The sequence below is a fragment of the Saccoglossus kowalevskii genome, chromosome 16 (assembly GCF_978046115.1).
Source record: "Saccoglossus kowalevskii chromosome 16, keSacKowa6.1, whole genome shotgun sequence".
Lineage (NCBI taxonomy): Eukaryota > Metazoa > Hemichordata > Enteropneusta > Harrimaniidae > Saccoglossus > Saccoglossus kowalevskii.
The window spans coordinates 26,997,002-27,021,526 of record NC_140656.1 but is presented as its reverse complement, the minus strand read 5'-3'; the positions used below and the strand labels follow the sequence as shown (position 1 = coordinate 27,021,526).

Genomic DNA, 24,525 nt, shown 5'->3' with positions numbered 1-24,525 from the left:
ATATTCATCCGCTTATGTGAAATATATTTTTGATTTTTGAAAAAAATATGGTTATGAATAATATTCATTCATCTACACGGCGTGTATATATTAAAATAAATGTAATTATAATAATTATTAATTTGTATATGAATATATTACAAGTTAACAAATAGGGACTACATATCGCGTAGGTTGATGTTATGTAAATGCGTTCTCCGTCGCACCTGTTGCATGTGAAGTCAACTGCGCTGACTGGCGAAGCGACTATGACTGGTTCTATTGGTAAAAGTGTCAAATAATATCTCGTAAAAATGGACAGTAAGACACAGACAAAGAAAAAAGCCACGAATACCTCCAGTGGGGGAGATTTATTAAAGAAAACTGGCAAGAAACGGCGAAAAAGTAAGCAAAAGACGAAACCACACGACGACCTGGCGTTAAAGAAAAGTTCATCGAAATCGACGAGTCCTCATTCGGATAGTCCCTGTGAAACAGGTAAGCAGAACTAGATGTCGTAATATTTACCCTGAAATAGCCAGACTGTCGAGTCACTGGTTCAACGACGCAGGCTGGTGGTAGCAACGACATACACATTCAGATTCAGCAATTGTTGACAACAGTGAGGTTGACCGGCGAGTGGCTCGATTGTATCGGTGCTGCCGGTCCGACGGGCAGACTCGACTTGTGGGTCCTAGTAGTTGAGATTGTGGTATGTCGGTACCAGGGTTAGATGGACACCTCGTTATACGAGATAAATTAAATATGAAATATTAAACTCATTGCGATCAGAACAAATTACCGTTACTGAATTGAGTCTTTCACGTAAACATGGTATGCCATAAAATTAAGTAGAAAACATCTAGTGTTTAATCAATATTGAATGTTGACGTGCCTCAAAACTATCATTGTACCAGTCGATTACAGAGTACCAAGCCTGTTGTAGGACATTCATTGTATAATGTAGTTGATAAGGTGAAACGTCAGACTATGCCCAAAGATAAAAAAAACTAATAAATTCACACCACATCCTGATGTGCCCACACATTTATTTGTGTGACAGATCGTGCTTGGTTGCATGTCAGTTGTTCCTACTCCAGGTAACTGTTTTGCCACTGAGCTCAAAACACAATAGTTCTTTCTTCATCAAGGACAGTGTGTTTATTCAGACACCTTCATAGGAACAGAAAAGTAAGCAGGAAAATGAGTCGCGTATTTGGAGAAAAAAGATATTAAATGTTTTATTTTTTTCTTCATTTTATTTTCGTCCACATATTTTATATTTATTTTCTGCAGTAATATTAAAAAAAATTTAAACTACAGTATTGAAATTTAATTCATAAGTTTTGGTATAAATAATTGTAATTTGAGTTAGAAATTCTGGTGTGAATAATTGAATCAATATACTATACTCGGTTTCACGCTGCCCAACATGCTTCAGTGATTTTTCATGAAATAACCCCATTGAATTGGCGTTACACCCCATTGCCCCTGTTCGCTGTTTGAACAGTTTTCCAGCAGCTGATGAAACAGACACGGTATATAAAGTTGTGCAATTTTTGGCTTTAACAGTCAACAAACTCACAATGTTTGTTGGGTTTGACATGCATAACTCTTCAACCGATATTAGCTGGTTTTATTTTGTTGTTGGTTTGTTTTGTGTTTTGTCACTTACTATGACAACAGAACATGTGCCTTGTATATTGAAAATCACATACCCTCTGACCTTTTGGTCATAAAATGTCTAACAAATACAAAAAAGTTACTCCATCAAATTACACTACCATTACTGTTATGGAATTAGATCATACGTTACGTTAACCTCATTTTTTCATTTAAAAGCAAACTTGTTAATCCCATGGACTGCACCATAACTTTTTTTTTATTCTATTAAACTTTAACTTTTAGAGTACTCAACAAGTTATCACCAGGCTTCAACTACAGAGCGTAAAATAATTTGTGCCATTGTGGCTAGTTTTTCTGGAATCGCGAAATTGATAAATTTCTCTCTTGTGAAATTAAAGTTTACATGAAGTTGTTTGTGAAACTTGATCATACAAACACTGAAGGTGCAAATTACTGAATACTTTGATTCACCTTCATCATGACTCCATACCTTTTGTTGTATTGTGGTACCAGCCTGACCTATGTGTTCACTGATTATTGCTAATAATGTTTTATTGTACACTGACTACAAATGCTCTGTCTCTTTTCACAGCCACTATGCTTGTTTGAATGTTGTGTGAGGCTTTGCCATGAACAACTAATGACAGTTTATGTGTGTTTTTATAATATGTATACTACCCGGTAGTACATGTTCATGTTAACTCTTTGTTATCAGAGTTGGACTAAATTGGCTGTGTTTTAACTTTCTTGTCACTTTTCACAAAAAAAACTTTTGTTTGTGCTCAAGACAGAATGGCTCTTATTATAAGAGTTTAGAGCTCATGAAAAAAACAAAAAAAGTAAATTTTATAACAAATCGTTCTTGATTTGCCTCATTTTTTTCATGAATAGACACATACTGTTTTGCAGAAATATCGTAGAAATGTATGTTTGAATAAAAGATGTATAGAAAGTTATACCTTATCCATTTTCATACGAATTATGTTTTGTATTCCATATTTTACGACAATTTCTGAAACTTACAAATATAGAATCAATATGGTAGGAGCAGAACTGAAGCTTGTACAAAGATATATCTGCTTGTGACATTTGACCCCTCCCTCACTATAGTTATAAAGCAACCAGAGAACCCAGAACTTTTAAAATTAAATCATAAAATTAAGTGTGACTAAATTGGAGCTTTTGTCACATTACTAAATACATGTGGATCTTAAATGGGCACTTCCAGTTAAGCCTAATCTGAGAACAAAGTTACTTTCTGGATTAAAATTACAATGGATAACAAAAGATATATTAACATTGTAAACAATATAAGCAATAGTGTCCCATGATTCTTTGGTGCAATCCCAAGGTTTGGAAGGTTCCCCTTTAAAAGTGAGTCGGCAACTGTACAACAGAATCAGTACATCAAAATGGTTGTTAATGGGTTAGGTGAAACAGTTCAACAAATTGAGCTAAAGTATTCGCTTGTGTCAATATATACATACATATCAAGTCCTTGCGTCAGATCAGGCAAAAGTTCCATTCGAGTAGGACAGTATAGATTCTTAAATAATTGGTGCAGTAATTTAATCTGTTGTTACAATGGTAATATGTAATACAGTTCAAATAGTCTGATGTGAAAATGAATCCTTTCTTACTATAGACTGACATATTTTTTTGCTGTATTTATTTTTGAATTCAGTATTGATTTTGAGAAGGGGTTTTGATTGATGATTTTTTTTCATTCTTCACGAAAACAAACATTTTTTGAACAGTGAAGGTGACAAAAGTTAATGGGAAAGAAAAGGTTAAAAGGACACTGCCATCAAAACCTCTGTATGTATGTAGTATTATATTCTATTACTGTTCTTCTAGTTGATGTTTGTTTACCTACAACGCTCCAGCAAGAACATAGTAAAACTGCTCATGGTTACATATATAAAATGTGACAAAATAAAACAAAGCAAAATAAAATGTGACTAAAATAAAATTATCAGAAAAATCATTGCATTATGAATTACTCAAATTCAGAGATTTTAACATATAGATAACATTTTCTTCAGAGTTTAATAAACTTGGTCAAGAATGCAAATTTATATATTTATTAAATGCATTAAACTTATAGTAGATTTTGCACATTATCTATATTCCATTTTTAATGTTGTTGATAATTATAATTAATGATCATATTGTTGTATAACGTTGATATGGTGTTGTATCAATAAATTATTTGTAAAACTATATCACATCAAGCCTTGAAGTAAGGCCAAACCCAAAAATTACTTTGGTTTGCCCAATTATTCTACTTACCTTTCCAGTAAAATGACTTTAGCAGACCTTTGATTGGTTGCTATGTAAACAGGACTTCAACATGTGCCTACCCATGATGCAGTTATGACAACACTGTCCACTTCACCAATTAGTTCCTTTTCACAAAATAATTCTGCATAACTTTTTCCCCATTATCCAATGTTCTGCTAATTTTGCTAATTATCGTTTGTGTTATGTAACCTACAGTAGGCTACTGCTCAACAGAATATCAACAATTTAATGTAGTATCTGTTTTATTTGCTACTTTTTTTTGTAGTTAGTAGTGATAAATCTGTAGAAATTTGCTAAAGTGCATCAGATTGATAGAACAGTACACTGTCAAACCATGTTTATTTATTTTACACATTCAGTAATTACTGACAATTAATAATCTATAATAGTGTATTTCTGTTTGCATTAATATACTGAACCTTTATGATTATTGTAAATGTAGTTAATATACATTTGTCACCATAAGTTACTGCGAATTCCAAATAAGTGTCCTCTAATAATAAAAACAAACATGGCAGCCCCCAGAGATTGACCGGACCCCATACAAAGAAGTTTGCTCAATCTATTCTAAACTTTTTGTATTTCCGCATTCATGATGTATCCTTGAGAGAAAAAGATGTATAACAATAAGGTTATTACGAGTATACCGAAAAGTATGCACGAATTCAGTACAGCAGCAGTATCACCGAGGCACAGGTCATATTATTAAAACTCTGGTATTATGTAGACATGCCTGCCAACAGTGGCTGGTAGTTCAATTTCATTTCAACTTAAAATCATTTAAATATCGAATGACAGATGTATCACCTCAATCAATCTGAACATATTGACCTTTACACTAATACAAAACCTATGTTTCCCTTAATTCATCCATCAAACTTACCAAATCACAGTTTAACGAGAAATAAATTGTACAGTGGCATAAACATTGTTTTATCTTGATTCGGACAAGGAAATGAGAACTGACATTTTCATTTCCAGTTTTTATCAGGGTCTCAGATAACAGAATATATTGGTTGATCAAAGTTCAACTGTGTTAAGCTAAACAAACGATTCTCCTCATTTCAATACTTAAAATTTGAAATTATTTGTAAATCTTCATATAGAAATTCGTATGTATTGTATTTGGTATTCTGAGGACACCAAATATCAAAGCTAAAATTTGTAAAAATGCTTCAGACTTATGAATTGAATTGAATTTATTCACTTAATTTACAGGCAATATTGATAAAAGAATACAATGCAAACAACACTGAAATACATAGTGAATAGGAGGCTGGAAAATAGTGTTAAACACTAGTCGAGTCCACCCCCTTTTCTAGGCTAAAAACAAACTACAATATTAATCTTGTTTTTCTTTAATAAATTACCATGACTAGTCTATTCTGAGGCATATTTTAGAAGAATTATGCAAAAGTTGGAGCATCAAGGCATTGAGGTGGGGCTTCCTGACAATCTCCACCAAGATTTCCAAAGTTTCTTTGGTAATTTTTATGAACTTTTATACACTTTTGTGATGGAGAAAATTGAAATTATTTCTAATATTTTTTTTTTTTAAATAAATATCATTTGCTGCATAATGCATGGCGTATGGTGATTGTATCAGCATTTGCTTCCAAGTTGATTCATATCTGTACTGCCTAGTTATGACATCTGAGTGTGCTTGTAACACTTTTGATTACTTCCGACCTGGGTTTTTACAGACAGACAGATAAATCTATTGTTTTTGCTGCCAGATATTTAATTACAGAACAATGATGCATTGACATCTACTGGGTCAGTTTAAAGTTGATCAATACAGTTTCACGAAAGATAAACTTTATTACAGATGAATAGTAAAAAATACTTTTCTATTTGATCAGGAAAATGTAAATAAAATACAACACAGATAATTAAATCAATCATGTCTTATGGTAGCGGAATTTTTTTTTTTTTCAGAACAACTTTTTTTTTTTACTTAGGAAACAGTAAAAGAAGACTTGTAAAAAAATTTTGAAACTCAATATTATGAAACGACTTGAAAAAGGAGGGGCTCAAACCAAAATAAGTGACAGTAATATGTAGGCAATATGAAATCTTCTGTACTTTAGGAGTTTTGAACTTTTATTCTAGATATTTTATTGAATGAATAAATGGCAATATTAAAAAAACAAAACATTAAAGGTCATTTCTATTCCAACATCATACTTTTAAAAAATGATCAATGTTAAATTTGAAAAATAGTGAAGTTCACATAACTGCACAGAATAATAAAACTATTGATCCACCTTGACACAACAAACCTGTATTCAAGTGAATATACCTTAGCTCCTTAGCCACTTGCTTGATTGCTTTGGAATTTTGTCTTTCATTGTCAGGGTCGAAACTATATACATTCTCCTTCAAAACTGATTTTCAGATTAGTCTGTAACTAGCTGAACATAAATCAGGACTCTACTTGTCTCTACAATTTAGTACTTCATAATATTTGTTGTTGAGCATGAGCATTGCCCTGAACTTTTTTTTTCCACATGCGCAAATATTCTCCATTGTCACTGGGTTGTAGAAATCACTTGTAAACTTGCTGGGAAGTACAAGGATTTGACTTAATAATACTACTTGAGAATGTCGTTTCTTCAGGCTCTAAAACCTACTGTGGTGTGACATTAAAGCCAGGATTTAAACTTTTACACACTTCATATTTCCTGTGGCAATGTGAAAATCTATTCTATTGCACAAGACAAAAACGCCTTGGATCTGAAGTGTATGTATGATGTGAGAACATTATGACGGGTTCAGTTACAAACTACTTTAAACTCTGCCTTGTAGTCTGTATACACATGTACGGTGTCATAGTATTTCTTGATTAAATTTAAATAACTGTTCGTATATACAAAACTTTGTTTGTCCACAAATGAATTGTCCATTATTTTTAATGATTTTAAAATTGAAAAATTACAAATTATTTAGTTTGTCTGTAGTTTGGCTTTGTCTTATCTGTCAACCATAGTTTGAAATGAAATCAATTTTTGGCTTGAATTTTTACATATTAATTAATTTACATTAATGTTTTTGTGGGCTTTGATCACACATAATAGACAATAATTTAAACAGAAATAAAACTTTCAACTGTTGGTGAATTAAACTCAATAATGAAAGAGCAAGTTCTATATATTTTCAGAATCAAAATTTGTCATAATTTTTCTTGAATTTTGTCATAATTTACAATTTTATTATTTAAGATGTGGCTGGCAGGACAAGGGTTAAAGGTAGAACATATATTCTTGTTTGAAATAAAAAAAAAATGAATAATTCAGTTGTTAAAATGGGAAAAACATGTAAAAAAAAGTTTTAAGAGTGGAATGCAGGGATTACTTCATGTATTACTAGTGAATTGCTGCTTGAATGAATTCTTTCCTAAGGTAAACTATTATGTATGCAAGTTGAGGCTTTTTTTCACTGAGCATATTCTCCCTGGAGGCGATTGTGACTATTTCCTGGCCCAACAATGAGAAGAACACTGCAAGAAATTGTATGTTAATAACTTGTGCATTTGTGTAAATTGCTGAATTTATGCAGTGTCTATGGTCATTAATGTTTTACATTACTCACAGCAACAGTTCGGCTGATCTGCACTGGCTCGGAAGATAAATTCTGATTGGCTAAAAAAACAAAAAAACTTGTGGCGTTGAATGCACGTTCATTGTCAGTATTGTTATGCAAATTCAAACTAGCTAATCATTTACAACCTTCCGAGCCAGTGCAGATTAGCCCCAACAGTTTATCACATTCAGTGACAAAAGTGAAAAAATAACGCAGCAACTAATTTAGAAGCTTCATACACATGCTTCAAGCAACACACCTTATATTATTATAGTCCCGGGCACCGAAAACAATAGAATTTACTGATCCGTAAAATGCTGTATGGACATGTTTGAAACGTGTTTGCATGTCCTGTTGAGAAATTGTGCATCATATTTGTATCACATTCAAACAGTTTTTTTTAGTTTCACACACAGAAGCGCTATCAGTGTGCAATAGAAATAGAATGGAAATGTTTGCACAGTGTGAAACTTTCTTCGCTGCTATCTTGGGCTGTTTTATCTTATTAAATTATAATGTTATTATAATTATTTACAATTTTGGAAGTGATACTTTATGTGCCAGCATATATCAGCATGGGGTTTAAATTTCCAGCTAAGACCCACTTGTCCAGGACTAGTGAAAAAAATATTCACGAATAAATATTTCCTGGTCAACTTCCATGGCCAATAACTTTGAAATCTGATGACAATTGATGCCCAATGAATTTGCCTCAGTGCCAATCGATATTTCCTACATAATTTCCATATATTAATATGCTAAGGCCATTTTTAAATCGTAGCCCTCTCAACTTCAAAGTTTAAGCCCCAAGTTCTGATGCATTTTAATGAAATCCAGTGATCCAAGACCCCGACTGCCATATTTTTTTAAAATCCTAATGGGCCCAAAGTTGGTCTTAAAACTACTGTAATCCAAAAAAAATTAATGGTCGTTTTGGTTTATGTGTTCTTTATTTGAGAGCATCTACCAGTAAATGTGGCAAATTTTTTGTCAAGTCGTTGAATTACGGTACTAGAAAAAAAATATATAGTTGTTATACTAATATAATAGAAATAGTATGGTACACCATAAAAAATGTTTAATTATCATTAAATTCCTCTTCTTACTTAGCTATGAACTGACTGAAAAAAAAAATAGTTTCTCACTTGTTTATGATGCACTGAAATTGATTGAGCAAACAGTCTTGCAGGTAAAAACCTGGATCCACCATTTGATTTCTGTGCACACATCATGTACAGTTGTACACGCATCACACTACAGACTTTGCTTTTCAATTGCATGATTTAAATGTTTCAAGAGAGATAACTGCTGTCCTGGATTGTTTACTGAGGTGTGTATCTCTTGTGTAGAATTAAAGTAAACAATTATTCGCATATTTGGTAATGGGGAGTGGTGAGATCTAACAAGTGATGCTTATAGTTATGCTGCATGAAAAGAAAATATAAAAATACACTTTGATGAGGGGTGGACCATTTGGTGATTGAGGGGGGTTTGAGGAACATGGACATGAATTTTTGTTCAGACCAACACAATAGCAAATATACGAACTGTAACCATTTGATTTTAAAGGATGATGGTCGTCATGACAACATGCATTTGATAAGAGTCCCAAATACTATGTATGTATACCAAAATATACCAATGAGGATGAAATGTTTTGTTTATGTTTGTAGTCATGACAACCAAGCGCTCTTTAAACTGCTGGCCTATTTTGGACTTGATAAAACAAGTTTTATCAAGTAAAAATGCAATAACAATTGCTAAATGCGAACAATAGCCACAAAGTGATCACAAAAGAAACTCTAATTCACCATTCACATTACACTCCCTCCTACTTCTAGATAACTACATATATAAAACAAATTGTTATGCAAGCCTATATGCTTTAAAAACCATAGTTACAAAATAGTCATCATTGTTTTGAAATTGAAAGTTCAAAGTTAAAGGCCAGTAATAAAATTATAGTTTTATTCAGTATTCTTGTTGCTCACTTTATTTGTTCCTGAAATCTCTTGACTCTGGCATCTGCAAGTGTTTAAATAGTTCTTCTGTTAGTCAGCTACCCGAGGATAAAGTTCTGTTACAACTCTGTGTACATCTGTGTTCACTGTGTTGCATAATGTATTGTATATTTGACAATATTTTTTGTAAAGCTTTTTCTGCTTTACTGTACACAGCATGGTAAATAAAAGATGTAATAAATGCTAATCACTGAAAGTATGTCCTGTCAGTATGGATTGTATTTCTCTATTAAGGTGTATGATCTGTGTTTCTCATGACCTGGTAAATGAATGAAGACAAAAATGTGTACGTGTGCATGGAACTTTTGAGTTTATTAGTTTTCATAGACTATTGAATGACAAGTGACCTCTTGTATACAGAGGTTTGAAATAAATTTGTTCACTTCCGTACTGATTTTTTTTCACGTACCTGGCAATACAAATGAATGTCAGATGTGGCTCCAAAACTGCATTCACTAAAAAGAAAGAAACCTGTATATTTCACATGCATGCATCTCAGTATCTCGAACATGCCTGAGCTGATTTCATTTAAACTTCACACACGCGTCATATCGTGATCCAATAGACCATTTTCCGTTCACTGCGAGAATCACGCGTTATGCATGAAATCGAACGTAAAAACAGGACAAACAAAGGTCATAGCGTCGTAGTCATGTCAAACATCGTGTGGGATTCGACAAACACGAAAGTATTTCGGGACATTTCCATGCTTAATAATGTGCTGTCCACATTTGATGATAGGCAATTTTGATTAAGTAAGGGTATTCGGAAGCAATATTTCTCTGTCGAAGATCGGCCGGTCAATGTAAGCTACGAAATAAAGAAATTCTAGTTCAAAATCAAATTGTTCGATTTTTGCGGCAGACGTTCGACGCGCGTCTTTCATGCATCTCGCGAGATCTCGCAATTGTATGGAAAATCACCTATTCAAGATGGCTGAATGACAGACAATTTTATGCTAAAATCAATTTTGTCATGAACGCCGTTTTACAACACTGCCATTTCTTTGACATGTTATGACCTATTTGGTTCTATGTAAGGTACAGTGATATGTGCATGTCAAGTTGATGGTTGACCATGCTGGATTACTGATGCACATCAAAGACTGGTGGCCAATTTGTTTCTTGCATATCCATAATAGGGGATTATTTGATAAATAAGGACCCATAATACATGTAGTTGTGGCATGGGATCCATATCAAATACAGCATGAAATCAAACCTATATCGCACATTGTGGCACTCCAACTCTGGCACATTAATACAGATTTTATAAAATAGAATACTTATACTTAATCATCCTTTATAATGGTTTGAATGCATATATCACAAGCTTTCAGAGTAGTATGCAGTTAATAATGGCATCTATATTTATTAACCAAACATCAGTAGCAAAATAAACATTTTAATAGGCAAGTAATGAAAAACAGGCTAATGTTTCTTTCAATAAATCGATATAGTTGAATTAGAATACTTTGTGCAGTGATTTGCCATTGCTATACGGTATATGCATGTTGTAACTGTTGCTTATTGCATTGATTTGGGAAAATGAATTAACCAGAAACAGTCTGCTTTTTTTTTTGTGCAAAAAGTATAAATTTCTTGGTGTATACATGCTTACTGGAACTTATCCCCGGACAGACTGATTTAATTTGGGACATGTGATTATATGTTCATATACTAGTGGTGACGTGAAATACTGATTCCTATTTCTCTGTTACTTGCAATACAAAATTAAAACAGAATAGCCAGCAGTATTTCTGGTATCCCACATGCTGAAGCCAAGAAAAAAAAATTGTATTCTTTTTAATCTTGCCATTTTTTTAAAATATTAAATGTTAATAAATCGGATTTATCATAGAGTTTCTATATTTCTTAATTAAAACTATGAATCCTTGCATCATTCAATACGTTTCTATTGCTTAGCAACTTGCTTGTATAACAGGTATTCAATATCAAAACACATGTTTGCTCCTACGTGTTTAATGGATGGTCATTGTACTGTGTGAAACGAAATCACTTGTTGGCCTCATTTCTTGTAAAATACAATCCTGCGTGTGCCAGGTAGAAGTTATTGAATTATATGTAGTCGTGGAGATCGCATTGCTGTTATTGTTTCCGCAACTAAAAGATCTACTGGTAAACCATGTTCGTAAATTTGTCATGCAGATTTGAGTTCAAATGAGTGCATACCACGTTTGGGTTGGTCAGTTTTCTACCTGTCTGTAGGAAATAGTTGATTATTTTGGATTACCTTATTTTACCTGCAATTTGTTTATTTCACTTTTTTTTTTTTGCCACTTTTTTTTTGCAGACAGCTAAATACAAAATTCAGTGAATACTGTAAACGCACTAATTAATCATTGGTTTTTTTATTTTACTATTTTTGCTAATAAGTAAATTTGCTAAACTAAATTCCTGTGAACATGTAAAATAACAATAGGAGTCACTGTTTCTCTGCCAAGTTCATGAACTTAAGACCCAGTGAAATTGCTAAAAATATTAAAATAGTGAAATTAATTGACAGTGAAAATAAATGGTTTTACATTATTAAAATTGAACGATAGAGTGTATTGCTCTATTAACAAATAACAAATTAATTTCAAGTGATAATAAAGTATTCTAAACGATGCATTTTCTGTTACATTCTCTGTTTTCGATTCTAAATTATGTACATTGTACATTTTTGCTTATTTAAACATGCTTTTGTTATTCTCTCTCATTAAATCAGTTATAAATATCTGCTATACATACTAAAGAGACAATGTTATAACTTCAAATATTTATTAAGGGCTGTGTAACTCCTTGGCGATGGCTAGCATTTATCCCTCTCTACACAAACATTTGTGAATTATACAAATGGCCACCAATAGGGGGCGCTCTTCATAAGTTTCCGCATAATCCAGGCAAGTTCAGTCTCAGTAGAGCCATGTTGAAAGATGTGATTATTGAAACTATCAAGCTTCATTTTGTATTGAAAATGGTAGAGAAAATAAAGCCATTCTGTTTGCATTCTGTGGTATCTGGCAAATGATAACCTTAATTATTAAAAACATAAAAGCAAAGTGTTAATATTTTTTAACATAAAGCAGTGAATTTATTGTCAAAGGTAAGAATTGTTTAAGTTGCTTATGTTATGTGATAATATTTAAATACTTGTTGAAATCAACAAATTTTGTTGACAATAAGTGAATTATTTTCACTGATTTTGCAAACAACCACATAAAAAACCAGTGGAAAAACAGAGATATTTTTTTGAGATTATATTTTGCTGAACTTCCACTGAAAATGAATTGCAGATGAAAATAATGCATTTTACATTATTTGGTTAATAATTTATAGCCATAAAAAAAATTATTGATCTTTATAAAAAAATGTTCAAAGTTTAAAAATGTTATAGTGTTAAAGATTCCAGTGTAAATACAAATTGTTGTCTTTCGATAGTGTTGTTAGTCTGTTTTACTATTAACTGATAATAGACATTGACGACTACAAATAAACCCCTTCAGAAGTTTCAGCAATGTTGCCTGCGAATTTTTCAATTAAGATAATTATAGATTTGTTGTTGCCCATCAATGACTTGAAATTGTTTTATGTTTTCTCCTATTTTTAAAAAAGTTTTAGAACTATGGATAATTATAACATGCACATGACAAATGTTATGGGGTGACGGTTTTACTGCCTTGATTTCATGTGTGACAAATTTTTATGAATTTCGGGTCACTGAAAATTAAATATTTTGTAGCATTGAAGACTTTTCTTGGGTCCTATGATGCAGAGTGAAAGTTTCTAGCATTGAAAACTGGAACAGTTTACAGTATATAAAAGCATAGAGCATAGGGAGTGGTGTTTTTCAATGTCTCACTCCTTTACAAAAACAAAAACAATTGCATTGTAATGATTATTTAAATGCACATTTTGTAACTTCACAACAGGAAGGTCGTTGAAATTAATGCGACTCTTCCGCCACGTTCTTCATATTCAGTTTCAAACGTTGTAATCACACATCCCTATCACATGTTAAGTGTAAATGGAATCTTGTTTCTACATATTTTTAGCACTTTCTTTCTCGTCTTGTAGCGGAAGAAGAGGGTGAATGTTAAATTAAATGATAACATTTGTTCAGTGCATGTTTTAAAGATTCACATCACCTTTGAGTGTACATTATGAAAGAAAAAAAAGCAGACTTTGATATTAGAAATTGATGAAGTTAACAAAACTAGTTGGTTGAAGATTCATTAACAAATGAAAGAATTTAATCGAGGTATTCGTGTTGTTGGCAAGGCAACATATGTAAACACTTGTTATTAGTTGCATGCTCTGCTTTGAAACTAAATACATTTTGATTGGGAGAATATTTCTTTTTTCTTTTTAGTCATGCAGCGCATATTTTAATTACCGGTATGTGTAAAAGATCGTGTATGTTAGACATGTCGTATATGCTGCGTGGGACCCAACAACCATCCCCCTTTAAACATAATCGTTGAAGGAATAAAAGATCAATGTTTTAAATTTTAATATTTAACCTTTTAAACTAAATCTTGGTGCAACAGTTTGCAAATTTTTATGTATTTTTCTGTTATTTGTGAATTTTAGTCCAAATGTGAATTCAGTTCTTGATAAAAAAATTTGAAAAACTGTTTATGATTATGCGGCTATTTTGTCATAGGTGAAAATTCTTCTTTTGTAGTATGGTTTACAGTTACTTTATTTACATGGTGACTGGTATATAAACTAAACAGGTGGTTGCCATGGAAATAAATATGTATCTACTGCAAACTTCTATATTTCTACTAGGTAAATAAGTAAAATCTCTTCATTTGTGTCTTGTGGGGGAAATAGCTGCTGACCTTGTACATAGTTCAACAGGTTATCATATTTGGGAGAAAAAAGAATACATTATCAAACTAACTGTATGCAGGCACTGTAGTAGCGAACAAGGGCGCTGTATCTTTGTTAGCCAGTTTTTAAACTTGTATTCTGGTTTCTGTCTTATTATAATTTACCATGACATCCATTGAACAGAAAAGTGACAGAATATCTATTACTAATAGGCGAAAACAAAGTTGTCTCTGTCGATATTTAAACGGCTGTGTTCTAGGTCAATGACAGATTAAGACACTTCACACCCTCCCACCATGAACAAACTTTTGTGACAAATCAATTCAGAGGTAGGAATGAACAAAAGGGGTACAGTATTATGCCGTATCATAACATAGTGTAATGTGAATAATGTGGAAGTATATGCATGCTATATCAGATATGTAATGTAATTGCTTCACAAGCCTATTAGACGACAATGGTCTCTAATAGCAACGTATACCTTATCCCTATGTCACTCTCGTCCAGCGTCATTGCGTCACGCCCACTGGTCACATACCTTATACTCATTGGCATTGTGTTCATGATCTGTGGAGTGTAAAATGAACTTCTTGAGCCGGACAGTCTTGGTAACTGTGCAGAGTGGACTTGCATTATGGCTGCTGCGAAAATAGCCGACAGATCAAATCATTCGGATAAATCCTCAGCACCACGAATGGGTGCGCCTTTACGAACTGGGAAAAATACACGTTCATGTAAGCATCAATTTATATCTTTATAAAAAAAGTTATTCTTCTGTAGATCAAGTAAACAGAGACTTTCAAACCTGCATATTGACTTTGCTTTGTATTTATTCTAAACATGCAGATTTTTTTCAGCCAAATGCTGTACAAGATCATTTCTCAAGAGACCAAAGTAACAGTTACCAGCTAACTTCTGTGCGTGCGCTAAAAACTGTCTATCCACATATAACTCAATTGTACGAGAACCAAAATGACCTTGTGGATGTACAACAAAAGTTTTTACCTATAGACGTTTGAAAAGCCTCTATATCAACGTGAATGCATCAAAGAAAACTTTTCAATGGAAAATTACTCACCTTAAAATAAAATTTAACTAGATTCTATTGACAGTTTTCCACTTGTTGATTTTAAGTATGTTGTGTATTATACAAAAATCGGCCTACGTCATTGTGTTTGTATCCTGTATCGTATCAACTTGTTCTCTAAGATACCTTTTCATCGTCCAAAATATACCCATTTTTACTGCTTTTGTCAAGAATTTTCACTTAAAACATTGACACCCATGCATGTAGACGCCATAAGCTGCCGATGTTATGTGGAATACAAACTGTGTGGTATTCAATGTGTTAAAATGAACTTGTATACTGTAAAAGGGTTAATTATTCACTGTCTGGAAAATGTGCTAAATTAAATGAATAAGTAAAATTTAGCACAGAACACATTATCTAAATAATAAAACTGTGAATTTAAAACCCACTGAATATGCCTGAAATGGTAAATCAGTGAAATTTAAACCCAGTGAAAATTGTACAGTATTTGGTGTTTTTCATATGTGATTAAAAATGTTTTACCTTCAAGACTAGCAACTTTGTCTGATCTGCAGGTAACCATGAAAAACTCAACATTTTTTTATAATGGACAATATTGTTTAGTACTATATTTGCATTCTTCATTTAAAGTTGTGCGATTCAAGCTGAGAAAGTTACGGCCCTCTGTGTAAATAAGAAATCAATAATGCCTCTGTTCAGTGAATAGGAGTCATTGATCATTATAACTTCTCTCTAGCGACTCGGAGCCCACAGGTCCTGGACTGCATGTAATTCTTTTTTTTCTGGTTCAGTACTTAATAGGATTTACCTTTCTTTTATAGTGTTTATTTATATGATATGCTATGTCGTGTTTATTTGTTTTGAATTCCCTACCAACTAAGCTTGACTTGGAGGTGGTTGTGGTTCAGCCAATTATTCTGTTATTATAAATCGCCCACTCTACTTGCATGCACATAATGTGGATTTCTATTCAGTGGTGTTAGCCGTGCTGAACACACCCAAACATTGATTGAACCATTTGAACAGAGTTGTTTAAAATGTGTCCGCAATACATGATTTCATGAGTTGTAGGGCAGGATTATGATAGTTTATTGCTGGTTTTAGCATTATTAGGTCAGTCATGATTTTAGGAATTTAAAATCACATATTTAAAGTATTAATCAAGCCACTATTGTCATATTCTAAAATAAGATTTTTTAATATGATACAATTCTAATAAAAAATCGGTTGTAATTTAAGAAAAAGTTCATGCCCTAAGAAAATGTTAGGGTCAAGTCATAAAGTTTGTAATTTAATTAGTCCACGTTTGGACGTAGTCCGAAAACGGGGACTTATGGTTTGCCCTGTGTGCGTCCGTGATCACCTGTATCTCAAACATGCATGGACCGATTAAGTTCAAACTTCACTCATACATCACACATTATATGGGACATATGCACATGCATTTTTTTCATGATCCGATTAACGATAGCCAAATGGCGACCGCTTTAAGGCCGAAAATGCATTGAAATCGCACATTTTCGCCATTCCGGACCCGGATCTCAGTTATGCATGGACGGATTTTGTTCAAATTTGGTACATACATTAAACATAATAGGACCTTGATGCATGTCATGTTTTTTTTTTGGATCGAGTGTGAAATGGCCGACTGGCGGCCATTTTGTTTTAATGAATTCAGTTCTGGATCCGTATCTGAGACATGCCTGGATTGATCGAGTTCAAACTTCACACACACAAAGTACATCATGTCACAAATACGTATGTGCATTTGTTTCATGATCTCATTAACGATAGCCAAATGGCGGCCGCTTTAATGCCGAAAATGCATTGAAATCGCACATTTTCACCATTCCGGACCCGGATCTCAGTTATGCATGGACGGATTTTGTTCAAATTTGATACATACATTAAACATAACAGGACCTTGATGCACGTCATTTTTTTTTTTCGGATCAAGTTCGAAATGGCCGACTGGCAGCCATTTTGTTTTAAAGAATTCAGTTCTGGATCCGTATCCAAGACATGTCTGGATTGATCAAGTTCAAACTTCACACACACATGGTACATCATGTCACAAATAGATATGTGCATTTGTTTCATGATCCGCTTAACAATAGCTGAATGATGGCCATTTTAAGGCCAAAAATGCATCAAAATCACGTATTTTCACAATTCCGAAACCGGATCTCAGTCATGCATGGATGGATTTTGTTCAGATTTAGTACAATGTGTTGTACATATGCAGGTGCATTTCGGATCAGACCACTGAAAGTGGTCCGAGATTTCGGTCATGATCTGCTTTGAATGTATATGTCACTCAAATATGAACAGAACGGGGACGTGTCATTGACAATGACTTGTTATTAGCTACTGTCACTTGTTGTAAAAGGGGACATGATTGACACCAAGGTAACGTTAATTTGCTATATAGATGAAAAAGCTACCAACCATGGATTATTTCATACGGCACTGTACCAAGTTGACTGTAACTACATAAGTCGGAAACTTGTTATTAATTTGTGACATTTGATCAAAACGTGGAAAAGATTAGTGACATTCACTATAACTTTAATTGTTTTATGAAAAGGGGTTCTTTGACAGTATGACAGTATATTGTGCTAAATTACATGCATGTCCAAATCAAGTAAAGCACAATAGTGGTTGAAGCGTGTCAAGTTCGATGCAGTTCTCATGTGACACATAGCTAACCTATGTTCACATGGGACCTCGGCACATGTCGAATATGTTCATGTTAATCAGACCCATATCTTCTTTTCTAACTTGGCATCAGACCATATGTTTCTCAAAAATCTAGCTGCACTTCTCTATTGCCATGTTATATAAATCAGTAAATATAAATAATCCACCACCAAGGGCGTGATTTCAGTTTGTGCAGTGCATTCATTCAGGCAGCCATTCTCGGGGTGTGCTGTGTTTCGATCCAGACTCCCATTGGAGCAGAGATCAGTTCACATACATGTTTTGGTATGTGCTGAGATATACACTATTGGTGTGTGTAATACTTTGTTTCCATGAAATCTGAATGCATGTGTGCTGCGTGATGACTGTGGCAAATTAGAAGGTACAACTCGAGCAAAATGTATTGATTGAATTATGTTGTTAGTAAGAAGCTAGATGAATTTGATGGATACAAATACCAGACAGTAACGCACACCCCAACACCCACTCCACCACATTATTTCGCAATTAATTTACACTTCTACTGTAGTTTTGACCTCTTTGGTACGACCATAAATTGTCATTGTTTTTTTGATAATCCATTAAAATCTAATACTAATGTAAACTGCTGTAATTTTAGTTCCAATGAATGTTTCTGATTTGATGATTTACGGTGTTTTTTGTCAAATTAATTATTTTGTTCTGTTTTCTCTAGCCGGGAAAAGATCTAAGGACTTAGCTCCTCTAATAAGTGGTCAGGGTATCGCTTTAGGAGCTCGGAATACAAACAAGCCAACATCACCTAAATCAAAAGTACCTGATGGACGCATCAGCAGTAGTAGCAGTATTGAGAATAAATGTCCAGCCAATGCTTCTGCAGTGGAGCTACCAGAGGAACCAATAACTTCAAAGACAAACGACGAAAGTGTTAATGACAATATCAACTACATTTCAAAAAATGCACTGCAAGAGTCGCCTTCAAATAACAGTATTGAAGGAGGAATAAAAAATATGAACTTGGTTACAAATGAAACTCTGCGTTGGGATGTGATACCAGATGATCCAGAAATGGAGAAGGAACGTATACGTGTGTATAAATTTAACAGGAGGAAAAGATACTTAGATGCAGCAATCAAGGAACGAGGTCTTTCAGGACATTTCACTGAAAATGACTTGTATGATGATGGAACCGCATCACCCAGGTAGTACTGAAGAATACTGTAGTCCGCTAAATTTTTACCGTATAAGTTCATGATTCCCACTGACAGTCATTCAGCAATTAGGGAGTTTAGAATTGATTCCACTGAATTCACTATTATGTACATTTGGCTACTTAGTAGTAGTGTATGCTATGTAATAATTTATTTGCCTTTAAATCTGCAATAATTATGTTACGTTGCATGTATATTTGTTGGCAAAAATACCGAAAGCATGCACTTAAATTTTATCTGTGTTCTTTTGCATGGGACCCATATAAAATCATTCATGAATGAAGGTATTACTTCAAATAGCTTTTGAGAATCTGTTAAATTCATGTTAAATAGGCATTTTTGTCATAATGACTACTGATCAAATGGATTTACATAGTAAAATGCTAAAATGGTGTTATGGTTACAGTCAATTGTATCGAATTGAATGAAATGTACCCAAATCGATTCAACCCACGACTTTGGCTTGATTGATGTCCTATTGCCAAGTCAAAAAACAGTACTATTAAGACACATGCATATTATATCAGTATATTATGCGCAACATTTCATAAGCTTTGGGACTATTGTGTAAAAAATTGAATGGTCTAAATTTGTGCACTGTGAAATAATTCTGTCAGAATTCCACTTTGTTCCGAATTACTGGATTTGAAATGGGCAAATAAGTGTGAATTGGAATTTGATTCAAAAGCATGGCAAAATAAATTAAACCTCTCAATCAAATATATGCGCTGAAAAAGCAAACCTTTGTATGTTTATTATGTTTTTCCTATAGTTGTACACTTTGCTTCAGAGATGCACATCAGACTCTTCAGTTGTTTGCATTACGCTCGCCATTCGGTACCTTTCTTTTGAATTCATAGGACCACTTTATTAATGTTTCTGTAGCGACAGAACATACTTTGGACGTTACGTACAAGGTTGGTTGTGTTTAAATGAGAGGGTATTCAAGGTAATTTGGCTGACAATAAAACTTTATTACAGTGATTATAATATATGCTTATAACTTGTAGAATATTAGATCTTTTGTTACAATATTAAAAACCCAAATTAAAGGCTTTGGGTTGTAAAATTTAATATGGGTCCCATGTATACAATGTGTGAAATTAATACTTTACTTGATGTAGTCAGCAAGACTACCGTAATTGGCACTACAATTCTTCTAATAGTAAAGAATTTTCAGTTCTTTACACAGGGATTCACAATAATTTGTGTGTGATTTTTGTCATGTATTTGTCAAGCTGTCCAATTGTGACAATATTGGACAGTAAAAATGTAATGAGCATAAGTTTAGGAGAAGTATTTACAACAGCTAACGTGACAAAATGTTTAATTCAAGAAATATTGAAATAATCATTTATTTAATTCATATTTTTACGGATATATGGTATTTTATAATGTATGTTTTTACTGATACCGTATTTACTCTATTAGAAGTGCATGTAAATTGCATTTTTGATCATAGACGTAACTTCCATTTGTGTAAGCGCATATTCTACTAATAGAGCAAATACAGTACAAGGTATTTTGAAATGCATCTGTTAGCAGATATTTGACAATTGAGTTTTGTACTTGTGGATTTTATTTTCAGAACATTGAATAAAAATACTTGAATCATGAAAAAAATTGTGTAACTGTATTTGTATAATAAATTTGATGCAAAGTAAAATTACAGATTCTCTGTAATTTCTTTTCTAACATGGCTGGGCCATTTCAGCGAATCAGATTTCAGGATGCTTATTCTATAATAATTATATCATAGATTGGAATGCAAGTATTATGTGGGTTGGATGTTGGAACTGCCTAGAATTTTATTCTATTGAATTTGTGGTGAAAATAGGGTTGATCATGTATCAAAATTCAACAAATAGTAAAAATAAGTGTCTATAGAAAAATTAACATAGTTGCAAGGATACACTATCAATTCTGGTATGTACATGGACACATTGATTGCAGTCGTATTATATGCCAGTTGTAGAATGACTCATTTGAAGTTGTACAAGTTGCTTGTTCCACAACGTATAAATGCATATATGTAGATAGTTTGGAATACTGTAAAATACTGTATTTTTGCTGAAGGGATGAGTTGGTGATAATATAATCCAGCGAATTCACCTTTATTCTTATATTTTACATTTAACTTTTCAAAATTCAGTGACAATAAATTCCATAAAAAAAAAACACCCAAAAATCATTTCGGTGAAAATTAATTCCAGCTATTAAAAATAAAGTATTTTACAGTATTTTGCATACCTAATTTGTATAGATTAGCCAATTGATTGCTCGTTCATAGAAATATGAATATCACTCAACAGATTTCAATCGCACTTGGTTCATTAAGATAATCTGTAATCCTCCCAGACCTGATTAGTGTTTTTGGTTGATCATATTAATCGCCAAATTTGCATAATCAGCCAGTTTACAGATACACAATTAAATGTGGTTCCTTAGTTGTATGTATGATTTGTATACAGTAGATTAGATTTCTCTCGCAGTGTGCATCCCAAACATGTTTCAGTGCACAGGCTTTAATGTGCTAATCTTACATTTTTGTTTAGTTTTAAAAATTTCAATCTCAGCCTCCAACACTGGCGTTCTTTCTAAACTGTCTTTGATTTTTTTTCTAGATTATGTTATTTTCTATTTAATAAGTTATAAATAACTATATTAAATACAGTGGGTAGAGCTTTTTGACATGTCTGGACCAATTTCAATAACATTTTTGTACATAGTTCATAACATTCTAAAAAAAAGTGTGCCCACATTCTGTCGCAAAATATTGTACAATACAGGGGTTAAAATTGAAGCATTGGCACTTGTGTCTACAACAGACGAAAATCTGTCAACTGGCATCAAAAGTCATTAGTTCAGTTTAGATTTATGTGCGCTATTATCGTTGAGGGCGTTTCAACATCCAAATTTGCTACTGCATAACAACGAAGTGAAACAACATTTTGGTTCTTCCATTAGCAGAATACTTTTTTTGTTGAATAATTCAATATTCTCTATTTTTGAATACTGTTTATGGGCTTTTAACTCGCAAATACAGGTACAGATTAAACATTCACCTGAATAAAACGTACTGTGAGAAATTAATTCCCTGGAAACAACATATGGTCATGTGAATCACGGTTACAAACGGTTACTTGTAACCGTGTTTGAATGTACCAAGAAGTACATCCATGAATGCACCAAGGGAAATGCGCCTATGCTGAACTGACAGAGGGGTCACAGCAAAGCCCAAATTGCAAATCACGCAGATCCTGGAAAAAATATCTAACGTAAATCCTAGTTATACTCAGCAGCCCACGTTTATCAAAAAAAAAAAAAATATGCGTAACATACAACATGCAAAAGAGCAAACATGCCTAACGTATATACAAGTCACCAACTTGGGTAAAAACGCCAAAAGTGCCAATTAAAACATTGCATACTAAAGGCTAAATAAGTGTCAATAAGAATACGAATCATTTTACACGATCACAACTGCTATAATTAAATAATGTTTATGAAGGTAAAAAACTTATTCAGGTACCTAATCTAGTGTTAACACAAATAAAGTTGCCCATTTTAAGATGCGCGTCATTGCAAATATAATACTAGTACTTACTAATTTCACCAATCATTGATACTCTCCATGAATCCACCGACCGTACCATTGGAGGCAGTTCGTGTGGGGAAATTGATATTGACTCTCGATGCGGAATCCCGGATAGGAATATTCCGGATCAGAAGACCATGTTGCACCTAACCTTGCTTACATTATAGACGATGTTTAATAACCCCCTCCCTATGACCAAAAAGTTGTTTAACTGTTCTCAAATCTTAGAAACGCAGGTCAAAAAGATAGACCAAACCCCAAAACGGAGGTCAAAACCGTTACACATACATTTTCAATATACCTTTTCAATGGGAGTGATCGCCGCCACAACCAAACCAACCCCCAACCCCTCATCTCAGACCCAGTCTTACACTGTGATACTTGTATGCGTCCTTCGTCTCTAGTCTTGTGAATGGATATAATGTTACATCCACCAATACCTCATTCAACAGTTAAAGTCTGTCACAAGCATAGAACACTTTTTGAGCCCAAAATCTCGTCCTAAAGTATTATTGACTTTTTTGGCCTGTTAGAATTCAATAATAGTCCCTGGGCAATCTTCCCACTTTTCCTATTAAAGTAGCCCTTAAGTCAAGTACAATTCGGGATTGTATTTTTTACATTTACAGATAATCTCTGCGTTTAGGGGTTAAACACACGGGTAGGTAGTGGATTCTGTAGGAAAACAATCTGCAAAGCGAAAATGTTGTGAAAATTTTCTAGAAAACCAAAAATCACACACACATTTAACTGAGAAAGCAAAAAAAATTCAGTAAAACCTACAATAATATTAAAATCTATAATTTTTTTCAAAAGTACATTTTTTTGGTTTTCCGTACATGAAAAGTATAACCCTTTTCACTGCGAAATTTAGAAAAAATATACTTGACTCGGGTTGATTCGCTGTGCCGTTGTACAACCATACACATGAGACAGGGTATCAACGTATGACGTGTCATCCCTTTGTACACGTTTCACCCATGAATATAAACCATCTACGCTTTATGGATAATTTACGATCCACATTTATTCACTATTAGTATGGAGACAATACAGGTGACATTATTTAATTATTAAACTACCGTTACCATAACTTCGCTGGTTCCCATCAGCACCCATTCTCTGGAAGCGGCGGAGTCGTCATCTGCGCATACGTCAGATGGCCACAGCGTTTCATTGTTTACAAACAAGCGTCGCTTGGGACTCAATTCTCGCACTTGCGCAGGTGACAACCCTCCCGCTTTAATCAGGGCACACGAGGGACCATCGAACCCTTTATTACACACTCCAGTAACGATACAGAATAGTTTGTTGAAATAATTAACAAAAGGGGAAATGCGCATGCACTTAAATTATTGGTACGTACTAATAGTTCAAAGGCAGCATGCACACATTCACACATTATTTGAAGAAAATATGTTGCAAGCTAAATAAACGACGTATTACATCTATCAACATGCAATAATATTAAACATAATGAATTTCGTCTATACTACCTCTCAAACACTAATTACTGCACATAGAATCAAGATTTTCTCATACACACTATATGGGCAATATCAGGCTGTAGATGAAATTTTGAATTTCGCTCAATGCATAAATTAACAGAATCTTAATTTAGCTAAAGTGAAAA

General features: G+C 33.4%; 1 protein-coding gene across 2 annotated transcripts; it reads left to right on the top strand.

Annotated features, from left to right (window-relative positions):
• Positions 1–203: 203 nt before the first annotated feature.
• On the top strand, positions 204–19,428 carry LOC100374739 (uncharacterized). Of its 2 annotated transcripts, none has more exons than XM_002738420.3 (2): positions 204–477; positions 18,799–19,428. In XM_002738420.3, exons 1-2 carry the CDS (start codon positions 294–296, stop codon positions 19,287–19,289), a joined length of 675 nt encoding a protein of 224 aa, XP_002738466.1. In that variant the 5' UTR covers positions 204–293; the 3' UTR covers positions 19,290–19,428. The 2 variants fall into 2 exon arrangements, with proteins under 2 accessions (XP_002738466.1, XP_077868547.1); XM_078012421.2 differs by lacking the exon at positions 204–477 and adding an exon at positions 14,871–15,087.
• Positions 19,429–24,525: the final 5,097 nt, after the last annotated feature.

Bases quoted from the DNA above. Each gene is read 5' to 3' on its own strand.
- LOC100374739 (XM_002738420.3), top strand. From the start codon at position 294: ATGGACAGTAAGACACAGACAAAGAAAAAAGCCACGAATACCTCCAGT. The intron at 478-18,798 runs GTAAGCAGAACT...TGTTTTCTCTAG, and splicing joins GGATAGTCCCTGTGAAACAG to CCGGGAAAAGATCTAAGGAC.